This window comes from Bos javanicus, chromosome 13, assembly GCF_032452875.1.
Source record: "Bos javanicus breed banteng chromosome 13, ARS-OSU_banteng_1.0, whole genome shotgun sequence".
Taxonomy (NCBI): domain Eukaryota; kingdom Metazoa; phylum Chordata; class Mammalia; order Artiodactyla; family Bovidae; genus Bos; species Bos javanicus.
This window is the reverse complement of record NC_083880.1, coordinates 62,553,902-62,578,974: the sequence shown is the minus strand read 5'-3', so window position 1 is coordinate 62,578,974 and position 25,073 is coordinate 62,553,902. Positions and strand designations below refer to the sequence as shown.

General features: G+C 45.8%; 1 protein-coding gene and 1 long non-coding RNA gene across 3 annotated transcripts in view; one reads left to right on the top strand and one right to left on the bottom strand.

Annotated features, from left to right (window-relative positions):
* The window catches only part of LOC133259598 (short palate, lung and nasal epithelium carcinoma-associated protein 2A-like), a 35,903-nt gene extending 12,807 nt beyond the window's left edge, over nucleotides 1–23,096 (bottom strand). The window contains exons 1-9 of one of the 2 annotated variants that reach the window (XM_061437276.1): nucleotides 22,983–23,096; nucleotides 22,030–22,174; nucleotides 20,654–20,816; nucleotides 19,302–19,409; nucleotides 17,954–18,103; nucleotides 15,776–15,869; nucleotides 14,707–14,770; nucleotides 13,772–13,850; nucleotides 12,998–13,180 (exon numbers count right to left, since the gene is read on the bottom strand). In XM_061437276.1, the coding sequence (XP_061293260.1) occupies nucleotides 13,813–13,850; nucleotides 14,707–14,770; nucleotides 15,776–15,869; nucleotides 17,954–18,103; nucleotides 19,302–19,409; nucleotides 20,654–20,816; nucleotides 22,030–22,168 (756 nt within the window). In that variant the 5' untranslated portion in view covers nucleotides 22,169–22,174; nucleotides 22,983–23,096 and the 3' untranslated portion in view covers nucleotides 12,998–13,180; nucleotides 13,772–13,812. Of the gene's footprint in view, nucleotides 1–12,997; nucleotides 13,181–13,771; nucleotides 13,851–14,706; nucleotides 14,771–15,775; nucleotides 15,870–17,953; nucleotides 18,104–19,301; nucleotides 19,410–20,653; nucleotides 20,817–22,029; nucleotides 22,711–22,982 lie in introns of those variants that run through there. The other variant, XM_061437277.1, reaches the window with a different exon arrangement.
* LOC133259602 (uncharacterized) overlaps nucleotides 1–25,073 on the top strand; it is a 55,207-nt gene that overhangs the window by 10,355 nt on the left and 19,779 nt on the right. The gene's annotated exons all lie outside the window — the stretch shown is intronic.

Sequence of the window (25,073 nt, the reverse complement as noted above, 5' to 3'; positions counted from 1 at the left end):
CCTGGCAGGCTATAGGCTATGGGGTCACAAAGAGTTGGATACAACTGAGCGACTATCACACAGTCCCTCTCAACCCCTGGCAAGTTTTGAAGGGCAGTAATTTTCAGAATTTAGCTTCTCATGTAAAGAATGATTAGCAGTGTGCTAGTAATGTTTCCAAAAAGTGAAAAGAAAACCAAGTTCTTTCAAGAAATCAGAATTACTAGGAAATATACACTAGAAAGTTAGGTAATTCTAAAGCTACCTGGTCTAGGTAGGAATCCTTTTGCAATTAGTTAATACAAATTACTAAGAAAATTGAATGACCCAAAAGAAGAATATGCTACAAATATAATTTAAATATTTAAATTGAAATATATAAATGGCTAATAAACTATGAAAAAAATGAGCTAATTCTTTCATAATTAGAGGAATACGGAAATGAACTATAACCTTTCATCTGTGAGCCTGGAAAAAATTTCAGTTGTCCAAACCAGTGCTGTCAAGAGAGTAGAAAAAAAGATACTCTCACAGATGATTAGAGAAACTATTAACATAGGGGATTATTTGTCAATATGTTCAGTTCAGTTCAGTTCAGTTCAGTTGCTCAGTCATGTCTGACTCTTTGCGACCCCATGGACTGCTGCACGCCAGCCCTCCCTGTCCATCACCAATTCCCTGAGTTTACTCAAACTCATGTCCATTGAGTCAGCGATGCCATCCAACCATCTCATCCTCTGTCATCCCCTTCTCCTTTCGCCATCAATCTTTCTTAGCATCAGGGTCTTTTCAAATGAGTCAGCTCTTCGCATCAGGTGGCCAAAGTACTGGAGTTGCAGCTTTAACATTAGTCCTTCCAATGAATATTGAGGACTGCTTTCTTTTAGGATGGACTGGTTGGATCTCCTGGGAGACCAAAAGACTCTCAAGAGTCTTCTTCAACACCACAGTTCAAAGCATCAATTCTTTGGCGCTCAGCTTTCTTTATAGTCCAACTCTCACAAGAATACATGACTACTGCAAAAACCATATTCTTGACTAGATGGACCTTTGTTGGCTAAGTAATGTCTGTGCTTTTTAATATGCTGTCTAGGTTGGTCATAACTTTGTACTGTATTTTAAAATTTGCATACCTTTTGAACTTTTGAAATGTCACCTTTAGGAATTTATCCTATGAATATATTAGCAAAGTTTATCATGATATAAGATGTAAAGTGATATTCAGTTAAGTAATGCCTGTTTCTAGGAACCAGTTAGTCACCTCTCTTGGTAAACCACCCATAAGGTGCACTCCTGCTGGCAGCCTTGCTAATACAGGCTTAGTGTTTAGGAAGCGAGCTCCCAGGTGCCACGTATCATCCCTGTTGTGACTCACTTTCAAGTGTACTGTCAAGGCTGTCAAGTCCTTTCTCAAGACCAGATTTCAGCTTCCTCAGAACATCCTTGCCAAGACTGTCAAGAAGAGATGCTGAGGTCCCGGCGAGCAGGCCGCACAAGAGAACAAGTTTCCAAAGCTGAAACATCTTGTCCAGACACCTGTACAGTCATGGGAGGAACAGGAGTGAGAATTTTCCACAGTGAAACAGGATCTCGGATGAGCACCTATCACTCTTACACTCAACAGTCCTTGAAGATAGACGTGGCTATCTGCTCTCTTACAGATGGGCAGCCCAGGTCAAAAAGCCAGAGAAACTTTCTTGCCCAGAGATAAACAACCAGTGAATGAAGGAGCTGTGATGTGAAAAGTCAGGTCAATTCTCTTCACTGAAGGTCCTTTGCACATGCTGGCTTCTCTGCCTGGAACACTTTCCACTTCTTTTCATTTTTAGCTGAGTCATTTCTTACTGACTTTTCAGCTTCAGAAGGCCGTCATGTCCTCTAGACCCCTCACCAGAGTCTATGATAGGGGGCCCCACTCCACCATCTTGCTGCCTTCATTCACTGTGCAGAGTCCTGGGTACCAATTAGTGACAAATTGCCTGCCTTCCCTACCAGGCTGTGACTTCCTTAGAGGAGGGATTGTGACTTATTTCATGGTTGAAATCCCAATTTACAGTAAAAAACCTGCACCTACAACAGTGTTAATGTTGGTCACTGAGTCGTGTCCAACTCTTTGTGACCCCACGGATTGTATCCTGCCAGGCTCCTCAAACCATAGGATTCTCCAGGCAAGAATACTGGAGTGGGTGGTGTGCCCTCCTTGAGGGGATCTTCCCATCCCAGGGACCGAACCCGCATCTCTTTTGTCCCCTGCATTGGCAGGCAATTTCTTTACCAAGTACCTAGTACAGTACAACATAGTAAATTTTGCCAAATAAAAGTATGAGCAAATAAGTGTGTACCACATCATGACATTGCATTCCTCATCAATTTGACACTTCTCCTCATTGAATCTATTTCTTAATTTGCTCTATTCAAAATATTAGTGAACTCAAGTGGCCCCACCCATCTGCCTCTTGCCCCCAGAACCTTCTGAAGGGCTTCCCTGGTGGCTCAGATGGTAAGGACTGCAATGCAGGGGAAGCAGATTCAATCCCTGGGTCGGGAAGATCCCCTAGAGAAGGAAATGGCAAATGGCTCCAGTGTTCTTGCCTGGAGAAATTCATGGACAGAGGAGCCTGGTGGGCTACTGGCCATGGGGTTGCAAGGAGTTGATCACAACTGAAAAACTAACACTTTCACTTTCATCCCTATGCCTCTTACCAAAGACTTCAGTAGGCCTCCATGTGGGGTGACATTAAGGGGGAGACCCAGCAGTCACGGGTTTGAAGAAAAATACTTACAAAGTCCTTGCTCCTCTGCACAGCCTCCTGGAATTCTTCTGGGTACTGAGGGCCCTCATATTGATGGTGATGGGAAGGCTATCCCCGGAAACGAGCTCTGCATCCAGAGCCATCCAAGGAGACTCCAATGAAAATAAGCCCTGTCCAGAGTGAACAGAGAGACTTCCAAAACAAAGGTCACCAAGGATGCTTGAATTGGATGGCTATGGAGAGGACTTTGTTCCAAGACTAAGAGCAGGTTCTCATGGAGCCTCCAGATACCAACATGGTGGCCATGCTGGTGGGGGGCTGGGGTAAAAACTGAGATGAATTGGAGAATATTCTGGTAGAAGGATCCATAGTGCTCATCCAACTTAATTTTATCAGAGTTTGGAAACTCAGCTCAGAAAGGGAAAGCAGCCAGCCTGTAAGAGAGGGACAGAGATGGGGCTAGACTTGTGGCCCATAACATCAGGGTCAGTGACCTGTGAGGTCATTTTTCCCAAACCTTCTCTTGTGTCCGAGTACTCTCCATAACATCCCTCATAGTGGAACCAGCTTCAGGAAAAATGTTTGCAATGACAGTTTGCTCAGGACCCGCCCTCCCCATCTGCCCACTCCATTGAGTCAGTAGAGTTTCTCCTGAGGGTGAATATGGTCTGCCTCCGTATATATCCCCATATATGCAGTATCTCTCTGCACACTTGCTCCCAACTCCTCTACTCTCAATGCAGCTGCAAGAAGTTAAAACACTGACCTTAAACCAAAGTCCCCATCATGGCCCCTGTGTCATCTACTCACTGCCACCCCAAACTCATCTGCCTCTTTCTCCGTGGCCCTATTGTCTTCCTTCTTTTCCAGAAAAATACCAACATCATTGCTGCCTTGGCCCTCTGCACAGACCATTCCCTCTTTCCAGAACTCTCCTCCTGAAGCCAGTGTGAGTTGTTTCCTGCCATTCAAACTCACAGTCAGTCCTTATTTAATACATTTGTATACTCACATCACCTCCTGCCTTTAGATGACAACTCCCAGTTCAAATAACCACACTGGAAACATAACAGACATAATCGCCACAGGAAAGCTTAGCATTCAACTTAACCTCCTTGCTGGGATAACTGAGGAGCCCATGGTCCAGAGAAGGAGAAGGATGAATCCACAGCCACACATGAATTGACCCCAACTTATTTTCCTCTTCCATTTCATATCTTTTTCGTTTGTTGAAATTTTCTGCTTGGGTAATCACTTTTTAAAACAAAAGATTAAATAATTTTTAAATAAATTATTTTATTTTAATTGAAAGCTAATTACTTTACAATATTGTGGCGGTTTTTGCCATATTGACATGAATAAGCCACAGGTGTACATGTGTTCCCCCATTCTGAATCCCCTTCCCATTTCCCATCCCATCCCATCCCTCTGGGTTGTCTCAGAGCACTGGCTTTGAGTGCCCTGCTTCATGCATCGAACTTGCACTGGTCATCTATTTCACATATGGTAATATACAGGTTTCAATGCTATTCTCTCAAATCATCCCACCCTCGCCTTCTCCCACAGAGTCCCAAAATCTGTTCTTTACATCTGTATCTATTTTGCTGTATTGCATATAGGATGGTCATTACTATGTTTCTAAATTCCATATACATGCCTTAATATACTGTATTGGTGTTTTTCTTTCTGACTTACTTCACTCTGTATAATAGGCTCCAATTTCATCCACCTCATTAGAACTGACTTAAGTGCATTGTTTTTTATAGCTGAATGATATTCCATTGTGTATATGCACCACAACTTTCTTATCCATTTGTCTGCCGATGGACATCAAGGTTACTTTCACGTCCTAGCTATTGCAAATGGTATTACAATGATTTTGGTGTGCACATGTTATTTTCAATTCTGGTTTCCTCGGTGTATATACCCAGCAGTGGGATTTCTGGGTCATATGGCAGTTCTGTTTCCAGTTTTTCTAAAAAGTTTGTTTAAACAATAGATCCCTGAGTTCCTCCCTAGATACTTAGGGTCAGGAACTCCGGGGTGGCTGGCCAGAATTGGAAGTAACTGGACTAGGGTGGCTCACAGGTACTTTACCTTGTGTTCTAAGAGCTGTGATCCCCACAGCATCCTCCAGAGCCCCACCTCTGCCTAGACATGACTGCACAACCCTAGGGGCTTATCCTGCTTCATCTTGTGTCACCTCATCAGCAACCAGGCAGGGATGTTACTGTCTTCATCTTGACTTTGGGGCGTGAGGCTCAGAAGGGGAGGATGACTTCCTCAAGGCCACACAGATAGGAACGGGCAGAGCTGGCGAGTGCACCCAGTTCTGCATCCTCTCCCACTGAGATCAGCTGTTCTGACTCTCAGTCTCTGGGGGCTGCAGCAAGTCTCACTCTTTGGCCCCAGTATCCAGAATCCAGTAGGTCAAGGGCAGTACCCGGGCCATGGGCTTGGCACTGCAGGTCTCCTTTCACCATTGGTGCTCATGACAACCCCCTAAGGAGATTTGGAAAACCCCATTTTCCAATTCAGGGTACTGATGTTCAGGGAAAGGAGGTGAGTGGCCCAGGTTTCACAAGGACACGAACCCAGCATTTGACTCCCCAGGAAGGACCTTTGACTCAGATCACACTGAGGTCGGATGGTGGGGCAAGAAAGTCCTTGCACTTGAATGCCCTGTTTATTCCTTGACCTGTGCTGTTTTAGTTGGTTGTAATGCCTGGTGCATTTGGGCGTATGCCAACCTGGAACTCCCAGGCCAGGAAGCACAGACGGGTGCCCACGTGGCAGTAGGCTGGGAGCACTGGTAGCTCCAGGTCAGCCAAGGTCAGTCTTGTCCTTTCACCCACCGGCACCTCAGCAGGAAACTGGAACCCTGTCCTAAGGTGAACGTGGCCAGGACAAAGTAGGGGTAAGATCGGAGGCTTGGGTAGCTAGTGTTCTTCATGCTAACTGTGATCCCGTCATCAGAGCACAGGGCAAGTGCCCAGTTCTGGGGCTGGGACACAGAGGATCCCATCCAGCAGAGCCTTGGACTGGTCAGCAGACTCACCTCCCAGGCTGTCTGTGCCCAGTTCTGCAAACACCTGAGGCCCTGCTTCTCCTTGTTGTGGGCACAGAGCTGAGGCTTGTACAGAAATCTTGAGCAGAGAGTTATCCTGAATCAGGAACACAGCCCAGGGGCCCAAGTGTGATGTAGTGAGTTCAGACCAGGTGTTGGCCCCAGGCTACAGCTGCCTCATTGGAAAATGGTGAGACAACTCCATGCCTAGTAGCAAAATGGAAATTAAAATACCCCAATTCTGAGGTTGGGCAGACTGGGTTAGAACCTTCTTTTTGCCTGTTGTTGGCTGTGTGGCCTGGACAAGGAGTTTCATCTTCTTGAACCTCAGGTCCCCTAAGTGTGAAATGAGACTAACTATGGGCCTCTTCTCCCAGGGGTGCTGTGAGGAAGTGTGGGATATTCTGTGTCTGCCCCGATAGACGGTTACTACAGTGATGTTGATGATTACAATTGTTGCTGGTGTCTGGTCACCTCACTCCCCTCCGCCTCCGGTTTCTCATCTGTTTATGGAAAATATTGAAAGAGATGGGAATACCAGACCACCTGACCTGCCTCTTGAGAAAACCATGCAGGTCAGGAAGCAACAGTTAGAACTGGACATGGAACAACAGACTGGTTCCAAATAGGAAAAGGAGTACATCAAGACTGTATATTGTCACCCTGCTTATTTAACTTATATGCGGAGTACATCATGAGAAACGCTGGGCTGGAGGAAGCACAGGCTGGAATCAAGATTGCCAGGAGAAATATCAATAACCTCAGATATGCAGATGACACTGCCTTATGGCAGAAAGTGAAGAACTAAAAGGCCTCTTGATGAAAGTGAAAGAGGAGAATGAAAAAGTTGGCTTAAAGCTCAACATTCAGAAAACAAAGATCATGGCATCTGGTCCCATCACTTCATGGTAAATAGAAGGGGAAACAGTGGAAACAGTGTCAGACTTTATTTTGGGGGCTCCAAAATCACTGCAGATGGTGATTGCAGCCATGAAATTAAAAGACGCTTACTCCTTGGAAGGAAAGTTATGACCAACCTAGATAGCATATTAAAAAGCAGAGACATTACTTTGCCAACAAAGGTCCGTCTAGTCAAGGCTATGGTTTTTCCAGTGGTCATGTATAGATGTGAGAGTTGGACTATAAGGAAAGCTGAGCACCGAAGAATTGATGCTTTTGAACTGTGGTGTTGGAGAAGACTCTTGAGAGTCTCTTGGACTGCAAGGAGATCCAACCAGTCCATTCTAAAGGAAATCAGTCCTGAATATTCATTGGAAGGACTGATGCTGAAGCTGAAACTCCAACACTTTGGCCACCTGATGCGAAGAGCTGACTCATTGGAAAAGACCCTGAGGCTGGGAAAGATTAAGGGCAGGAGGAGACGGGGATGGCAGAGGATGAGATGCTTGGATGGCATCACTGACTCAATGGACATGGGTTTGGGTAGACTCCTGGAGTTGTTGATGGACAGGGAGGTCTGGCGTGCTGCTATTCATGGGGTCGCAAAAGTTGGACACGACTGAGCGACTGACCTGAATTGAACTATGACCCCACTGCACAGGCTAATGGAGAGGCTGTAGTGGGTAGATTAAGCAGCCAATATGCTAAACCAATTGCAACTGCATTTCTTATTTTTGGATTCAGTAAAGACTAAATGAGCTTAAATGGTCTTAGATCTACAGTATACCTATTTCACAAACTGTAGCACCCTTAGGTGCTGATATATAACCTTTGGCATAGATGATTCCTCGTTTTCTGGGGAACTGATTCCCCAGTTTCCCTTCTGGGGTCAAGTTAGGGAGTCTCAAGTAGGACTCTGATTGTAGGGCCTGGATGGCATGTTGTGCCAAAATGCCTTCCCACGAAGCTCCTGGGCTTGGAGGGAAAGATTGATTAGTGGTGTCTTCCAGAGGTTCTGGAGGAGAGATTGGAGACACTACATGTTTGCCAATGCAGAACCAAGTCATCTCTAAGGTCCCTGCAGCCAGTGATGGGCACATGTTCATGGAGGGTGGGACCCTGGGATCTTTCTCCTCTGGTGCAGGAGAAAGGAGGAGACCCTGATCTCGTTCCAGTATTGGCTCTGTTAATACCTTTCTTTGTGACTCTTACCAAGACATTCACTTTCTTCCAGGATCTCCGTTTCCTCTAACTACAAAATGAACAGTGGTTCTCTGCTAGACCGCTGACACTTCAGGGTTCTGAGAGGGGATCAGGAATACCTGGGGCTACCTGCCACATCCACCAGATGGCACACTCTTGCTTTGCAGGCATCCCTCCCGCTCCTTGGGCACAGTGATAACTGCCCACTCTCTGAGGCCATGAGGGCCAGGACCACAGGGCATCATCCCCAGGACCCGACACACAGATGCTTAATAATTATTTATTACAGCCTGCAGAAGCATTTTTCTTTAACACTGATTAATTAAAGTGTACACATGGAGAAATTCATGCATTTTATTTATAACAGCACAATAAGCTTGCTCTTAGAGTCAGCCTTGGGTGTGCATCGCAGACTTTTCCCTTGTTGATTGTGTGACAGCAGGCAAATGCCCTAACTTATCCGAGTTTTGCTTTTTTTTTTCTTTTAAACATGAAGCCAGAAATGGAATGTCCTAGGATATTCAGTTACTTTAGAAGAGCTGCTCAGGGAACTAACTGAAGGAAATGTCATTAGAGAGCCCAGCCTAACCTTGGCTAGCTAAGGTGATCCATGAATAATAGCAATCATTATCGTTACTATTACTGCAATAAACAGTAGTGAGTGGTGAACAAAGACAGCATTTAGGAGCCCAGGAAAATAGGGAGTGTGACAGGAGGCAGTGTGTGCAGTTCTTGGGACTGGGTTCAAATCCTAGCTCTGCCTTGTGAGCTTTGCCTCTTGTAACTCAGCTAACTCACCTGGAATGTGGGCAGCATGGGTGTACCTACCTCACTGAATCAGTCTGAAGGGTACACAAGTTAACATGTATAAACCTGGACACACAGTCCCTAGAACTGTGCTCTCCTTGCTCTTCCACTGGACTGGGAGCTCCATGAGGCAGGGATCTCGTCTGTTTTGTTCCCTGACGTGTCCCCTGTGTCATAACAATGCCTTGTGATCGCAGCTGATGGACACATGCTCCCTGACATGTTGTTGGTGTTCCTATAGCACACAGGTCGGCTGCCCACTGACGACTTCCCTGTGGGAAAGCCACGATGCTCTGTTTTCAAGTACTTCCCATGCACGTCTGCCTCTCCCCACTGGGCACTTCTGCTGTGTTAGGACCCACCCCTCCCTTCTCTCTGGTCCCTCTCTGTTCAGGTGACCACACATATATGTAGTGCTTTAGTGGGTGGGCCTGGCTGGCCCAAAGTCTCTCCCCTATGGGCATTGCTTCAGCTGATGGGAATGTAGCAAGTAGCTCCCATTTGTTCCTGTTCAGTTCAGTTCAGTCGCCCAGTTGTGTCCAGCTCTTTGCAACCCCATGCACTGCAGACGCCAGGCTTCCCTGTCTATCATCAACTCTTGGAACTTACTCACACTCAAGTCCACCGAGTTGGTGATGCTATCCAACCATCTCATCCTATGTCATCCCCTTCTCCTCCTGCTTTCAATCTTCCCCAGCATCAGGGTCTTTTCTAATGAGTCAGTTCTTTGCATCAGGTGGCCAAAGTATTGGAGTTTCAGCTTCAGCATCAGTCCTTCCAATGAGTATTCAGGACTGATTACCTTTAGGATTCACAGGTTGGATCTCCTTGCAGTCCAAGGGACTCTCAAGAGTCTTCTCCAACACCACAGTTCAAAAGCATCAATTCTTCGGTGCTCAGCTTTCTTTATAGTCCAACTCTCACATCCATACATGACTACTCTGAAAATACAGCTTTGACTAGATGAACCTTTATCGGCAATGTAATGTCTCTGCTTTTTAATATGCTGTCTAGGTTGGCCATTGGAGAAGGCAATGGCACCCCATTCCAGTACTCTTGCCTGGAAATCCCATGGATGGAGGAGCCTGGTAGGCTACAGTCCATGGGGTCGCTAAGAGTCGGACAGGACTGAGCGACTTCACTTTCACTTTTCACTTTCACACATTGGAGAAGGAAATGGCAACCCACTCCAGTGTTCTTGCCTGGAGAATCCCAGGGATGGGGGAGCCTGATGGGCTGCCATCTCTGGGGTCGCACAGAGTCGGACACGACTGAAATGACTTAGCAGCAGCAGCAGGTTGGCCATAACTTTCCTTCCAAGGAGTAAGCGTCTTTTAATTTCATGGCTAAAGTCACTATCTGCAGTAATTTTGGAGCCCTAGAAAATAAAGTCTCTCACTGTTTCCACTGTTTTCCCCTCTATTTGCCATGAAGTGATGGGACCAGATGCCTTGATCTTAGTTTTCTGAATGTTTAATTTTAACCCAGCTTTTCCACTCTCCTCTTTCACTTTCATCAAGAGGCTTTTTAGTTCTTCTTCACTTTCTGCCATAAGGGTGGTGTCATCTGCATATCTGAGGTTATTGATATTTCTCCTGGCAATCTTGATTCCAGCCTGTGCTTCATGCAGCCCAGCATATCACATAATGTACTCTGCATAGAAGTTAAATAAGCAGGATGACAATATATAGTCTTGACATACTCCTTTCCCGATTTGGAACCAATCTGTTTTTCTATGTCCCATTCTTACTGTTGCTTCTTGACATGCATACAGATTTATCAGGAGGCAGGTCTGCTGGTCTGGTATTCCCATCTCTTTAAGAATTTTCCACCATTTCTTGTGATCCACACAATGAAAGGCTTTGGCGTAGTCAATAAAGCAGAAGTAGATGTTTTCCTGGAACCCTCTCACTTTTTCGATGATCCAGTGGATCTTGGGGACTTGATCTCTGCTTCCTCTGCTTTTTCTAAATCCATCTTGAACATCTGGAAGTTCCTGGTTCATGTACTGTTGAAGCTTCGCTTGGAGAATTTTGAGCATTACATTGCTAGTGTGTGAGATGAGTGCAATTGTGCGGTAGTTTGAACATTCTTTGGGGATTGCCTTTCTTTGGGATTGGAATGAAAACTAACCTTTTCCAGTCCTGTGGCCACTGCCGTGTTTTCCAAATTTAATGGCATAATGAGTACCATACTTTCACAGCATCATCTTTGAGGATTTGAAATAGCTCAACTGGAATTCCATCACCTCTACTAGCTTTTTTCATAGTGGTGCTTCCTAAGGCTCACTTGACTTCGCATTCCAGGATGTCTGGCTCTAGGTGAGTGATCACACCATTGTGGTTATCTGGGTCATGAAGATCTTTTTTGTATAAGTCTTCTGTATATTCTTGCCACCCACTAAAAATGGGGGGAAAATATTATTTTAAAAAATGCAACCATAACCATGAGAGCTGACCCTTCTTGCCCGCTCTGTCTTTATGGGACAATGATGACAAGGTAGCTTGGGTAGACCTACCAGATGGAAAAACAGTCTCTTTGTTGGGGCAACATTGAAGAGTGGCCCCCACTTACCAGGAGAGAGCTCCTGAGCAGAGTTGTAGGGCTGAGGAGAATTGAGAAGCTGCACAGAGGCAAGCAATTATGTTCCAGGTGGACAGAATTACCTGGACAAACGCTCAGCACTGACCGAAGAGGGCTACTGCTCAAGAGAAGTCCTGAATTGTGAGACCTCCTTGTGTACAGTTGTGGGAGTTGAGATTGTCACAAAAATTAGACAGAGAGAAAAACTCTCATCCTTTTGCTATGGCCAGCAGGGGAAGAAAAATCTCTGGAGGAAGGCAACTTCACATGAAACTTAGCTTTGCCTCTGACCAGGTGTATGACCCTGGAGAAGTTATTTCACCTCTCCTCTTGGAGATTCGCTTGCCACACATTCCCCAAGAACCATTCACTGCATCACTCAGTAAAAATGAGAATCTAATGAGATACAGTGTATAAAGATTTAATACATGGTTTCTCAACACTGTTTGACAGTAATTCCAGAGACTGACTCGTGTAGAGCCTGACTTGTGCTCAGCAGTGTCAGACCCTGGTTAAGCACTTTCCAGTCATTGGCTCATTTAAACCTCACACCAGTGTACTAAGGAAGTTTGGCTGTTCATTCTATTTGGCAGGTGAGAGAACTGTGGTTCTCAGAGTAACTTGCTTGAGATTAAACAGCTAGCAAGGGGTAGAGGCCAAGTAAGTCAAGTTCACCTTTGGCCAACCCTTCACCCTATGCCTTGTCGTTAGCCCCAGCACAGCCTGACCTAAGGTCCGCTCGGCAGAGCTGAGGAGAGCTGGTTGAAGACCCCGGATATAACCCCAGGGGCTCAAGGGTTCCCTGACGTGAGTTGACCTTGTGAGGCAGCCTTCATCAAGTAGAAAGCCCTTGGGTGAAGTAGCTGCTGGTGCAGGCCTCTGTGTGACCCTGACCTCTCCTCACCTGAGTCCCCAAGGAGGATAACAGTGGTCCTTCTCTTACAGAATGGCACAAAGACTGAGATGGTTCCATGGCACAATGGACAAAGTTTCTCTGGGTCTTTTGTCAGGAAAACCAGATGGTTTTCTGAAAATAAGAAGCCCAGGGACCCTGATGTGACAGCCTGGGTCAATCCTCTGTGCACGTGATGCAGCTGTGAGTAATGGGTGCCTTGCTGCCCACTCCAGGGCAAAGGGGAAATTGAAGGCTTCCATGTTAGGGAGGAAGGGCGGACTCAAGAGGACCTCATCAGTCCTGCTCAGAAGAGAGCACGGCCAGGATGATGGGACCTGCTGGGGGCAGGGGAGAGGTGGCTGAGTACTGAGAACCAGGGTGTCACCTCTCTGAGCAAGTGTTCCCAGGGCCATGGGTTAAAATTCTAGCCCTGCCACTTGCCACCCTGTAACCTCGATGAATCACTTATCTTCTGTGAGCCTCAGTTTCCTCATCTGTACAGTGGGGGCAAGAGCAATGTCTCCTGGCATAAGGGTGCTGTGAGGAGGTCATGTGGTCAGGTGTGCTGAGGAAGGCAGCCCTCCATCATGGCGGTGCTGTAGCGGAAGCAGAGTGAGGCTGTCTCTACATTACCTCAGGTCACTTTCTTGACCATCCTGGGCCTCAGGTTTTCCTTTTGTAAGAGAAGTTGCGGCTGGATAATCCCAAATGTTCCTTCCCTCTTTGGATCCAGGTCTCTGATGCCCTAATTGCCCGTACCTCACCTCCCCGAAATCCCAATGGAAGGAATGCCATGGGCCACACAGAAGGTGCAGAAATGCCTTTTTATTGCTGGGGGTGGAGGGCGAGTAGCATAGGGTATCCTGACTGTGAGGAGGCGTATCTGAGAGTGTCCTTGACTGGGCTCAGTTGTCACTCCTGGGGGATGGTGGCAGCACCGACCGTCCCAGAGGGAGATGGTACAGAGATTCAGTCAAGTCCCCGAGGACCAATCTGGAAGGAGACCCCAGTGTGAGGCATAGACACCCCGTGGCCCTTACCAACTCCTGCGTTCAGCAGGCACAGTTGCCAGAGTGCTTCCCCACAAACCCTGCAAGCTCTGAGGCTTGGGGGTGGCGGACTGGCACCTGTGGTTTGGGGTCTTTCTCTGGCACCTGGCACTGACCTCTTTTCATCCCCTCACCTTCCCACCCCCTCACCTTCCCACCCCCTCACCTTAGCAACAGTGGCCGATGTGAAAAGACTGATTAGGGCCCAGAGGAGCCAGGGTTCAGGGCTCAATGTATGATCAGGATCAGGGATCAGACTGAGATGCTGGTCGTGTGTCTATCTGTGGCCAGTGTCAGGGCTCAGTCAACAACTTGAGTTAAAGTTCAACCTGACTGCATTCCAGGCTCAGTCAAGGACCAGAATCAAGCACAATCTGGGTATGATTAAGGGTCAGGACTCAGGCTGTGACCAAGATCAGGGCTAAGTCTGCTACTAGAGAAAGAAGAGAAGCCAAGACTCGCTTCTGCTTCTCCACAGGCCCCTGTGGGGAGGTCTCAACCTCCTTTAGCCCAGGGCCCCGAGTCGGATCCTCACCAGCAGGCGGGCATCACTGTGGTTTTTCTCATCTGTTCTCTTCAGTTTACAATTTGTTTTGCGGTTTTCTGAAGTATATCTGAGGGAACAAAATCAGTAGCATTTCTCCAGATCTGGATATAGCTGAATAGAAACTAGATCCCAGTGGCTGCCACCCTCCAGCAGGTCAGACTTGGCAACCAAGGGATCTCTTGCATGTCACTCTGTCTCTCTGAGCCTCAGTTTGTTCATCTGTAAAATGGGTGCACTACCCACTGCACAGTGTTTTTGAAAGAATTCAGTGAGATGCTGTATACGAAGCACAGAGCTATGGCCCAGGTAACTGGGCCTGTGGCTATTTTCTAGAAGGACCACCTCCAGGACCCTGACACTGTTACTTATGCCATTTCTGTTGCCCTACAGCCTCAGCAACCCCAGTCATGCCAGAGACCCAGATCAAGAAAAACCCCAAGGGGCTGGGGGTGAAGCCACAACTCCTGATAAGAAGGGAAAGGGAAGGGGGAGTATTCAGTAGCAATGAGTATGGGATATTAGGCTCTTTCTGTTTTTTCTTTAAATCCGCTCATCAGCTTGGCAGTGTTACAATCTTTCATTTCTGAGGAACCCAAGGATCAGAGAGGTGGAACCAGTTGACCAAGACCCCACAGTTGCTAAGAGCAAATGCAGGATTTGAACTCAGATCTGGCCTGTCCTCTTTCTTGCATCACTCTGTGCAGCTGGTTCTGCAGGTTTAAGAAAGGAGGGCAATAGAAGCCTTCAGTCTGCAGGGACACCATTCCCCCAGCCACACTCTCCTGACTTGCTCAGGACAAAGGATCCTGAACTTCTCCAAGGTCCCCTGACAGTCCTGGCTGTCGAGCAGGCGTAGAGCAGGGCGCCTGCCCCTTGGCAGGCTGCAGAGGGAACCCCCACCGCTTCCCCAGGCTGTGACTTACCGTTGAGGTTATTAACCAAATTCTCATTCAAGGAGCTGATGATGGTGCCAATTCGTGGGCACAGCTGAGGGTCACAGGAAACCAGGGAGAGACACAGCGGGAGATGGAGAGAGGAAGACAGGAATGATGTTGGGATGGAGATCGGGGAGAGGAGAGACACGAGAGAAAGAGGACTGATCATTAGCCACTGGAAGCACCCTGCAAACCACCTGCAGAGATGTTCCCTACTCGGGACCTCAGAACTTCTGACTCTTAGGGATCTATAATGATGCAAACCTAGAAGACCTAAATCTGAGAGCCAGAGAATGCTAGAGTCCTAAACCTTCAGATTAAAACCTTAAAATCTAGACTTTTAACATTCCAGAATGCTATGCTCTTAGAAACCTTGACCTTTGGAACACTGGAATTCTAAGCAGTCAAATGAGGCCCTGGGAACCATCGAGAAGTGTTTCCAGTGATTTTGTGTGTATACCATCCACACGGATCTCGTGAAAATGCAAATTATTGAGTCAGCAGATCTGGGGTAGGACCTGAGAGTCTGCATCTCTAACAAGTGTCCAGATGAGGTCAGTGTTGCTATTCTGAGAACCACAGCTTGAGCAGTGGCCCTCCAGTTTAGTAAGTCACAGAGCCTTCTGGAGGAATTTTTCCCCCATAAACCGTGGTCCCCAGCCAAATTCCAGAGTGACTAATTTAGAATCATTTCTGGCACGTGGTGCATGTGGTTTGCATATGAGGCACAGGAATCTTACAGTATGTGTACTTTTTATATTTAAATAAATTAAATAAAATTGTATTAAATAAAGAAGAACATTGCTAAAAGGCCTCCTGGCAGTACATGGGTATGGTATATGATTCAAGTTGGAACCCAGTGATTTCTGCTAATATCAGATCCCTCCTCCCTTTCTCCCCACATGAGGCTGAGTGAAGGAGGGGAACAGCAGCTGACAGCCCAAAGGAAGTGGGCGCCTCAGAAGGGAAGTTGCCCAAAGAGTACAGCCCACCCAGGGAATGTCACACCTGCTCCCCACCTGGCCTGGCTCTGAGCTGCCAGAAGTGGGGTACTCACCACATACTTCACTATGTAGGTCTCCACCAGATTCACGAGTGTGGTCACAGTCTTTCTGATATCGCTCATCAGTCCAGTGAGGCTGGAGACAGAACTGATAAAGACAAGTGAAGTTGGCAGAGCAGCCAAGGAGGAGTGATGGGAAGGGTGTGGGATGTGGTGGAGCACCTTGCAGTCAGGTGACTTGAGCTTCTACTCAGGGGGATCATCACCTAGAACCACATGACTGACCAGCAGCTCATGAGAGTCCCATCACAAACATGAGACCTCATCCATCCATCTATCCATCCTTCCATTCATTCATTCAGCACATATTTATACAGCAACAACCATATATGCCAGGAACCAAGCCAGACTGGGGACACAGGGATAAACAAAGCACAAGCAGCTCCAAGTCTGGTAACTAAATACAAAGTACATGTAGCTAAGGCTGGCTCCTTCCCACCTTCAGCCCCCAGCAAAACTGTCACTTCTTCAGGGCAGCCCTGCATGACTGCTGTGTAAGGGAGGGCTTTGTATCATTACTGTTAAGTGTGCTGCTCTGCCCAGGGATGGTTGCCATCTGACATTTGCCTCGTGTGCTGTTTATTGTTGGACTGAATGCTTGTTTGTCATTCCCTCAAGAGAATAAGCTCCAGGAGAGCAACTTTTTTGCCTGAAATCACGGATACATTCTCCAGAGCTCAGAATGGTGACTGCCTGGCATGGAGGATATGCTCAGCACATTTTTGGCTGAGGGAATAAATGAAGTAAACCTGCAATTAAATATATAATGACAACTTGCAGAAGGTATTCAGAAGGGCAAGAGCAGATTCTTACAAGAGCGAAGAGGAGGAACATTGTTTTAGACCCTGAGTGATGGGATGTACATTGAAATAGGATCGGGGATAAGTGTACTTGGCATCCAGAACAGCCTCTGCACAGGTCTCGAGGTGGAAGGAGTTTGTTTGAGTCTCAGAGCAAAAGCCAGTGTGTCTAGGGCAGAGTGGCAAGGGGATAGGCACAGTGAAATGAGGGTGGGTCCAGATCAGGTAGTCTGGATGGCCCTGAGGAGGGCTTGGGATTTTACCCAAAGTGGAGAGAAAAGCCCCCAGAGGGTTTGGAGCAGCAGAGTGGAATGCCATTTTACAGACACGGTCACTGAGACCCAGAAGGCAGGATGATTTCTCTGGTGCTATAGGCGAGGCAGTGTCCAGCAGGGCTCAGGCATTTGGACTTACATCTCAGTTTTTCCAAGTGATGGTAGGCTTCAGGGCCTATTTTTGGTTCTGGGAATCTGTAGGCAACCTGTGATCAGATCCCTTGCTGAGGCAGTATGGACTGACCGGTGCTCATGGCTCAGCCTGGTTCCTTGCCAAGGCCAACCTGCCCCAGCTGTCGGCATCCAGACTATTTCTCCTCACCCAACCATGACCAGGGTCAGCCCTTCTCCCTCCACCTTCTTCCCTGGGCTAAACATGGTCTTTCAAGCACACAATATAAGCTGCAGGTTTGGTGTGTTACCAGAAATCAGTGATTTAAGAGGAGAGGATTCAGTTTTCAAGATCTTATTTTGGGAATTTCCCAGTGTGTGGAGGATGATTTGGGGACAATCTGAAATTAGAGCCCATGGTAGCCATTTACTACTCCTCTTGCCCCTCGTAAATAGAGGCAAGAAGGTAAACACAGTGAATTATTATTATTATTGAGGGACATTATATAATATGAGAAGGGTCAGTTCTTCAAATAGACATAGCAATTTAAATGTGCAAGCATCTAACAAGAGAGCTTCAAAAAGCATGAAGCAAAAACAGATAAAGCTGAAAGGTGAAATATACAAATTCACAACACTCCTGTCTCAGTTAGGGGAAGAACTGAGAGACAGAAAGTCAACATGGAAATTATTATTACTGAGAGCATAGTGCCAGGCTGCATGCTAAACCCTGGCATTTTCTCATTTGGTCAACAGAGAAGCCTATGAATTAGGTATTACAACCATCCTCAGTTTAAAAATGAACACTGGAGCTCCTAGAGCTAAAATGATGATAAAACCATAAGTTAGTGGCAAAGCTAGCTTGTCTCCAGAGTTTCATCTCTTTTTCACCATATTCTGCTCCCTCCCAGATATAGGAATAGGGCTGAAATTAGGGATTCCAACTCCTCTGGGGGTCCCGCTCTGCTGAGATATCTGGGCCTGACCTGTTCACGAAGGGGAGTGATATCTTGGCTGGTGTGTAGGTGCATTCTCCCAGGACCACCATTAAGGTACCAGCTTCATCCATTTTAAAGCTGATACTTCTCTGTAGGACAAAGTTGAGGGTCAAGTCAATGACCGCACCCAACAGAGGCCTGTAGGGAATAAGATGCACAGTTAACAGAGGTGGAGAAATCCTTTCTTGTGGCTCACTTGAGTCCCCTTCTCTGTGGACATTACATGGGGTGTCTATGGACAATGTCAATATTGTCTGCATTCTTTACAGAATCTACATTCTTATATTAGGTTTTTCTTCTCCTGGCCACAAGGGTTTCTCTCATGTGAAATTTCTATGTAGTATTACACTGATGATTAAAATAAATATAATAGTCAACATTTCTTTAGCACAAATTCTGTGTTAGGTATTTCAAACAAAAATATTTTACCTGGATTAATCCATTTAATCATGACAGCAGTACCATGACAGAAAATTACTATCTCTATTTTCAGAATGTGGAAACACAGAATGTGGAAACATTTGGTATAGAGGTTAAGTAACTATCCCCCAAGATCTCATAGCTAATAAATGATGAAATCATAGTGCATTAATTGATAAAGACTCTTCTACACATCTTCATTTTATCTCTTTGTATCTTTAAAGTAATTAAAACGCTTAGAAATTATAGTTTCCATATAATTTCATATGCTCTTCATTACATACTGACAATACTATGTGGTCCATACTGGTCACCGTCATTTAAAGAGAATCTTGAGAGACAAAGTGATGCTGCAGGAAACTTTATCAAAGAGTTATAAATGTTTGATCTTCTCAGTTTTCAAGTTTTATAATTAGATAAGCATGATGATTTTGGGCATATATTTCATGGAGGATTTTTTAACAAAAAGCTTAATTATGGCCGGTGTTTCTTAGAACATTTTAAATGTTAAGATTTCAGGTGTGTTTGGCTCTTTGCAAGCCCATGGACCGTAACCCACCACGCTCCTCTGTCCATGGAATCCTCCAGGAAAGAATACTGGAGTTGGTAGCCACTCCCTTTTCCAGGGGATCCACCCTCTGAGCCACCAGGGAAGCCCAAGAATGCTGGAGTGGGTAGCCATTTCCTTCTCAAGGGGATCCTTCCAACCCAGGGGTTGAACCCAGGTCTTCCACGTTTCAGGCAGATTCTTTACCATACGGAGCCACCAAGGAAGCCCGTAGACCTGGAAAGGTCTCCTTCTTTTACAGACTGGGAGACCAAGTCAGAAGCATGGAAAGGTACCTGATGCCAGATTGGAGATCTATTGGCATACCGCACTGCATCTCTCAAACCTCAGATTCTAACCAATACTCACAGGGTCAGGGTGACCTTAGCAGTGATGGAGATACTCAGGTTAATGCTTGTGCCTCCAGGAGTCCCTTGGAATATGATATTCCCGATGCTGATGCTCCTGATTGTCAACCTGTGCAAAAACCACAATTCACCCTTGTCATTCCTCATGCAGCCATTGCTGAGCTCTTCTCTATGCCAGTCTCATGCTTAGTGTTAGAGCCTGACTGACTTTGCCTGCTTTGATCTTCGTGACAGCCCAGGGTGAATATGTGCCAGAGTCAGAATTTGGTTTCTTAAAAATTAAAGTATAGTTGCTTTACAGTGTTGTGTTAGTTACAGGTGTACAGCAAAGTGATTCAGATGTATATGGATAGATAGATTTGTGTGTGCTAGTCACTCTAGTCATGTCTGACTCTTTGCGACCCTACTGACTGTAGCCCATCAGGCTCCTCTGTCCACCAGGCTCCTCTTGATTCTCCAGGCAAGACTACTTGAGTGGGTTGCCTTTTCCTTCTCCAATAGATGGATGTAGATATAGGTATATATAGGTAGAGATAGAGATACTTTTCATTCCACATTTTTCCCCTTATAGGTGGTTACAAAATATTGAGCATAGTTCCCTGTGTTGTATAGTAGGTCTTTGTTGGTTGTCTACTTCATATACAGCAGTGTATATGTGTTAATGCCAGACTCCTAAGTCATCTCCCATCCTGCTTTCCCTTTTGGTGGCCATAGGTTGTTGTTTTTGCCCACCAGTCCGTTTCTGCTCTGTGTAAGTTCATAGCATCATCTTTTAGGTTCCACATGTAAGTGACATCATGTGATATTTGTCTTTCTCTGAATTCACTTAGTACGATCAGCTCTACATCCTTCCATTTGTTGCTGCCAACGGCATTATTTCATTCTTTTTTAGCAGAGCCAGATTTTGAACCCATAACTGCTTGGCTCCCAGACTTCATGTATGGGGCCACCTATGTGGTGTGAATTCTAGTTTTCTCTGTCCTGAGGTCATTCAAATTTTTACACTCAGCTATATTCAGGGAAGAAAAGTTTTATTCCTTGGAAAAGCAACTTTACACACCAGCAAATAGGTAGAGACGAGAATGAAGGGAACCTTCATCCTGAACCTGAAATCACATGAGAAGAAAGCCTAGACCTTTAAGTCCCTTGATAGGTCCTGCAGCCCTGCCTCTAATTTTCCCAAACTCTAGAAGAGCTGGCCTCACACCAGTTGCACTCTCAGGGATGCACAAGGGTTTTTTTTTGGTTTTGTTTTTTTTTACTTTTCTGTCTTTGATCTTAAACTTACCTCCCCAAAGACATGTATTCTCTTTTGGGACAAAGACCTTCAATGTGAACTCAACATCAACTCACCGTAAACACCTGACAAGTAGCTGACGATTGTTACTATTGTCCTTGTCCAACACGATCTCAGCATCCTGGATCTTCTCGGGAAGTACCTCCTTCACAGCGATCATCTCCAAACATGTGAAATCCTGGAGCAACTCAAAATCAGCCTTCACTTTCCCAAGGACAGCTGCAAAAGCAATCTCCATTTAGTGTGATACACAACTTACGAAGCAGCTCCTGTGCACAGGCGCTAAATGAGACTGTTTGCCTCTGTTATTTCATTCAGTCTTTACAGCTCCATAAAGTTGGTGTTCCTTTTATCTGCACTTTCATATGAGGAAATAAAAGATCAAAAGGTTAAGATATGGGCCTCAAGTCCCACAGCTAGGAGACCTTGTTTCTTCTATGCTGGCTTCATACTCATGTATACTCACCATTCATCAACAAAACAATCAATCCACTTTGTAGGCAATAGATATTGATTGAACACCAGCTTCCAATAGTGAAGCTCTAATAAGATACTCAAACAAATGAAATAAATTTGGAATAAACTAAGAAATGGAAAATCTAGAATCAAGGAAAAATTATGGCTCCAACTCAAGAAAGTGGCAAATAGGACTCCCTGGAACAGTCTTGCAGCAGGCCTAGAAAGAAGTGACTCATACAGGAGAAGAAGGACAGCGTGTCCTAAGGGGGGCCCTTCAGGGAAAAAGGGATTTGACAGAGTGATGGTAGATGTAGAATGGCACATTTGGAAAGAATTAAGAATATATGTTTCAAGAGTAAGTCAAATGAGAAACAAGGCAATAGCTAGCTCAAGGGAAAACAAAAGGCTACAGGAAAAGATATGTAATCATAGTAGTGCTACTTGGCTCTGCAACACAGAATCACCTAATGATAATGGTGCAGACAGAGATGGAAACTACATCTGGTCCTGTAACCTACTAGGTGACCTTGATTCAGACCCTCTGTTTCCGAGATCAGTTCTATCAGCAATGAAACTGGAAAGTATATTTTTGAAGGTTGCCTAAGTCCTGGAAAGGTTTAAAAGGCAGTCATTTTCAGAAGTTAGTTTCTCCTATAAAGAATGTTTGTCAGTGTGCTGATAATGTTTCCAGGAAATGAGAAGGCCAAGTTCTCTTAAGAAATCAGAATTAAAAAGTGATATGACTACCTGGAAAAGTGGGGAGTTTTAAGCCTACTTAGGTTTGGTAGGGATTAATTTCCAATTAGATAATACAAATTATCAAGAAGATTGAATGACCCAACAGAAGAGTATGCTTCAAATATAAATAAAATATTTAATTTAAATAATGTAGATGACAAATAAAAGATGAAAAATTGAATTTTTTCAAAATTAGAGAAACAGGTGCCTCTGGTCATCCCGCTTTCTGACTCACGTTCAGATGCACTGTCATCCGTCTCGAGCTCTTTTCTAAGAGCAGATTGCAGCTCTCTCACAACGTTGTTGTCAAGAAGAGACGCTGACGTCCCAGTGAGCAGGCCACACAAGAGAACAAGTCTCCAAAGTGGAAGCATATTGTCCTGGACAGTCACGGGAGGAACAGGAGTGAGAGTCACCCACAGGGAAGTGGGATCTTTAATGAGCACCTATCAGTCTTACACTCAGCAGTCCTTGAAGGTAGACGTGGCTATCTGCTCTCTGACAGGTGGGCAGCCCAGGTCAGGAAGCTAGAGCAGCTTGCACAAAGATACACAACCACTGAGTAGAGGAGGTACTATTTGAAAAGTCACGCTTGACTCCAGGTCAATGCTCTTTACACAGAGGTCATTTGCATTTTCTGGCTTCTCTGCCTGGAACATTTCCCTCTTCTTTGCATTTTTGCATGAGTCACTTCTTCTTGAGTCTCCAGCTTCAGTAAGACATCATATCCTCTACAAAGCCCACTCTAGGCCCCTTCCCGGGGTCTAGGTCAGGGGACCCCCCTCTACCATCTTGTTGCTTTCATTCTCTGATCAGAGTCCTTGGTACAGTTAGTGATGACTTGTCTCCTTTCTCACCAGGCTGTAAACTCCTTAGATATGGACTGTGACTTTGTGAATTCCCAACTGAGAGTAAAAAACCTGCACCTAATACAGTACAACAAAATTAAAGTTTGCAGAATAAAAGTATAAACACATAAACGGGCACCACATCATGACCCCACATTGCTCACCAGTTTGAGACTTCTCCTAATGTAACTGATTTCTTAATTTGCTATACTGACAATATTAGCTAATTCACGTGGCCCTATCCCTCTGCCTCTTGAACCCAGAGCCTTCTGAAGCTCTCCATGTGGGGTCACATTTAGGGGGAAGCCCACCATTCACAGGTTTGGAGGAGAATACTTACAAAATCCTTGCTCCACTGCGCAGTCTCCTGGAATTCTGCTGGGTGCTGATGGCCCTTATATTGTGGTGATGGGTGGGAGGCTGCCCCTGGCAACAGGCCCTGGGTCCAGGGCCATCCAAGGAGACTCCAAAGAAAATAATCCTTGTCTAGAATGAACAGAGAGAGACTTCCAGTGCAAAGGTCACCCAGGACGCTTGAATTGAAATGGGTGGATATGGAGAGGACTCTGTGCCAAGATTAAGAGTAGGTTCTCACGGAAATTCCAGCTGCCAAGACAGTGGCCACTGTAGGTGGGGTTTGGGGTAAAGACTGAGAATGGATGAATTGGAGAATGTTGTGATAGGAGGACCCATAGTGATCATCCAGCCTAATTTTGTCATCATTTGGAAACTCAGTTCAAGAGAAGGAGAGCAACCAGCTTGAGGTCACCCAGTAAGACATGGACAGAGATGTGCTAGAATTATGCCCCATGGAGTCAGGGTCAGGGACTAGTGAGGTAATTTTTTCCAACTCTTCTCTGATTTTTGAGTGCTCTCCACCACATCCTTCACAGTGGAGCCAGCCTCAGGGCAGATGTTTGTAATGATGCATTGCTCAATACCATCCTCTGAAGTCTGCCTACTCATTTAATTGGCAGAGTCCCCCCTGAGAGACAACAATATCTGCCTGCAAAATACCTTCTTATATGCGGTCTCCCTCTGCACACCTGCCCTCAGTCCCTCTACCCTCAACGCAGCAGCCAGAGGGGTCTCATTCGGTGTAAAACCGAAGTCCCCATCATGGTCCCTGTGTCATCTGCTCACTGCTACTCCAAACCATCTCCCTCTCCTTCCATGGCCCCTACTGTCTTCCTTCTGTTCTAGAAAGATTCAAGCCTCTTTGCTGCCTTGGGACTCTGCACAGACCATTCCATCTTCCAAGAACTCTCCTCCCTGACTGTCACTGGCTCTCGACATCACCTCACGAATTCTGTGACTGTTCACCTGAGGTGGTCCCTCCCTTTCCCCCTGACTCATCTTCTGGTTGGCTTCTTTCACAGGAAATTATCATCATTTGACTTTTTCCTCTTGTTCTCTGCCCTCAGCAACTTGTTACCATCCTTTGCTCTGTGGCTTTCCTCTCACATGGGTCCCCCAAACCTTGACCTGCCCATAGAATGCTCCAAGCCTCTCTGGAACATCCTATAAAGTCATCTACTCCCTGGGAAGATGGTAAGGGTCCCATCACCAGAAATGCTCAGGATCTTGACCAGATGGCTGCTAAGATCCTGTGTGACTTGATGTAACTGTGAGCCATGATTCTAAACTTCCTCAGTCTCTGCTAAACCACTGTTACACATTTGTATGACTCTTCTTCCCAGATTTTTTTTCTCCCTGAGTCTGGCTCAGGGAGAGCTGTGGTTCTGAGCTATGGGAACATGGAGCTATGGTTCCCTCAGGCTTCCTGCCTCTTTCTTTTTCTCAACCTCCCTGCAGTCACAGTGGCTGGTGCTGTTTCTCATCATGGACCACACCCAGGACAAAGCCAGCTTCTGGCACTGATATCAGCCTCCTCTCATGGCTGAGCTTTGAGGTGAAATGATCTTCATGCTTGATCCTTGATGGTGAGTCTGGGGCTGGCACACAAGTTTCTACTTTCTAAGGAGCCATGTTCTCATGGCGACTCACTGCTTTAGCGGTTGCTGGCTCTAATTCACATGAAGACAGAACTTCACCATAATCAATGTCCCCATCTGCTAAAGCATTTGGGGGACTCCCTGGTCTAGTGCACACTAAGCTAAATCTACCAAAGTGGAGAGAAACCATGTCTTCCTTCTTTCTGAGGTCCTCTATCCTCTGCTCCCTACAGTGTGTTTGGAACTCTTGAAGAACCATATTCATACTTACACATGTGAACATTCAACATGCATGCATGCATACCTGCGAGACAAGACAACATCATTAGATTCAAGGAGAAAACACCTAAATTATCCCCCTATTTTAAGGGCACTTTTACAGAATCATGGAGTCCATGTTACCAGAGTTCTGGTGAAAAAGCTCAGTACGCACAAAAGGGGCTATGGGTCTCCACAGATTGCCTGGGTTTGTTTTT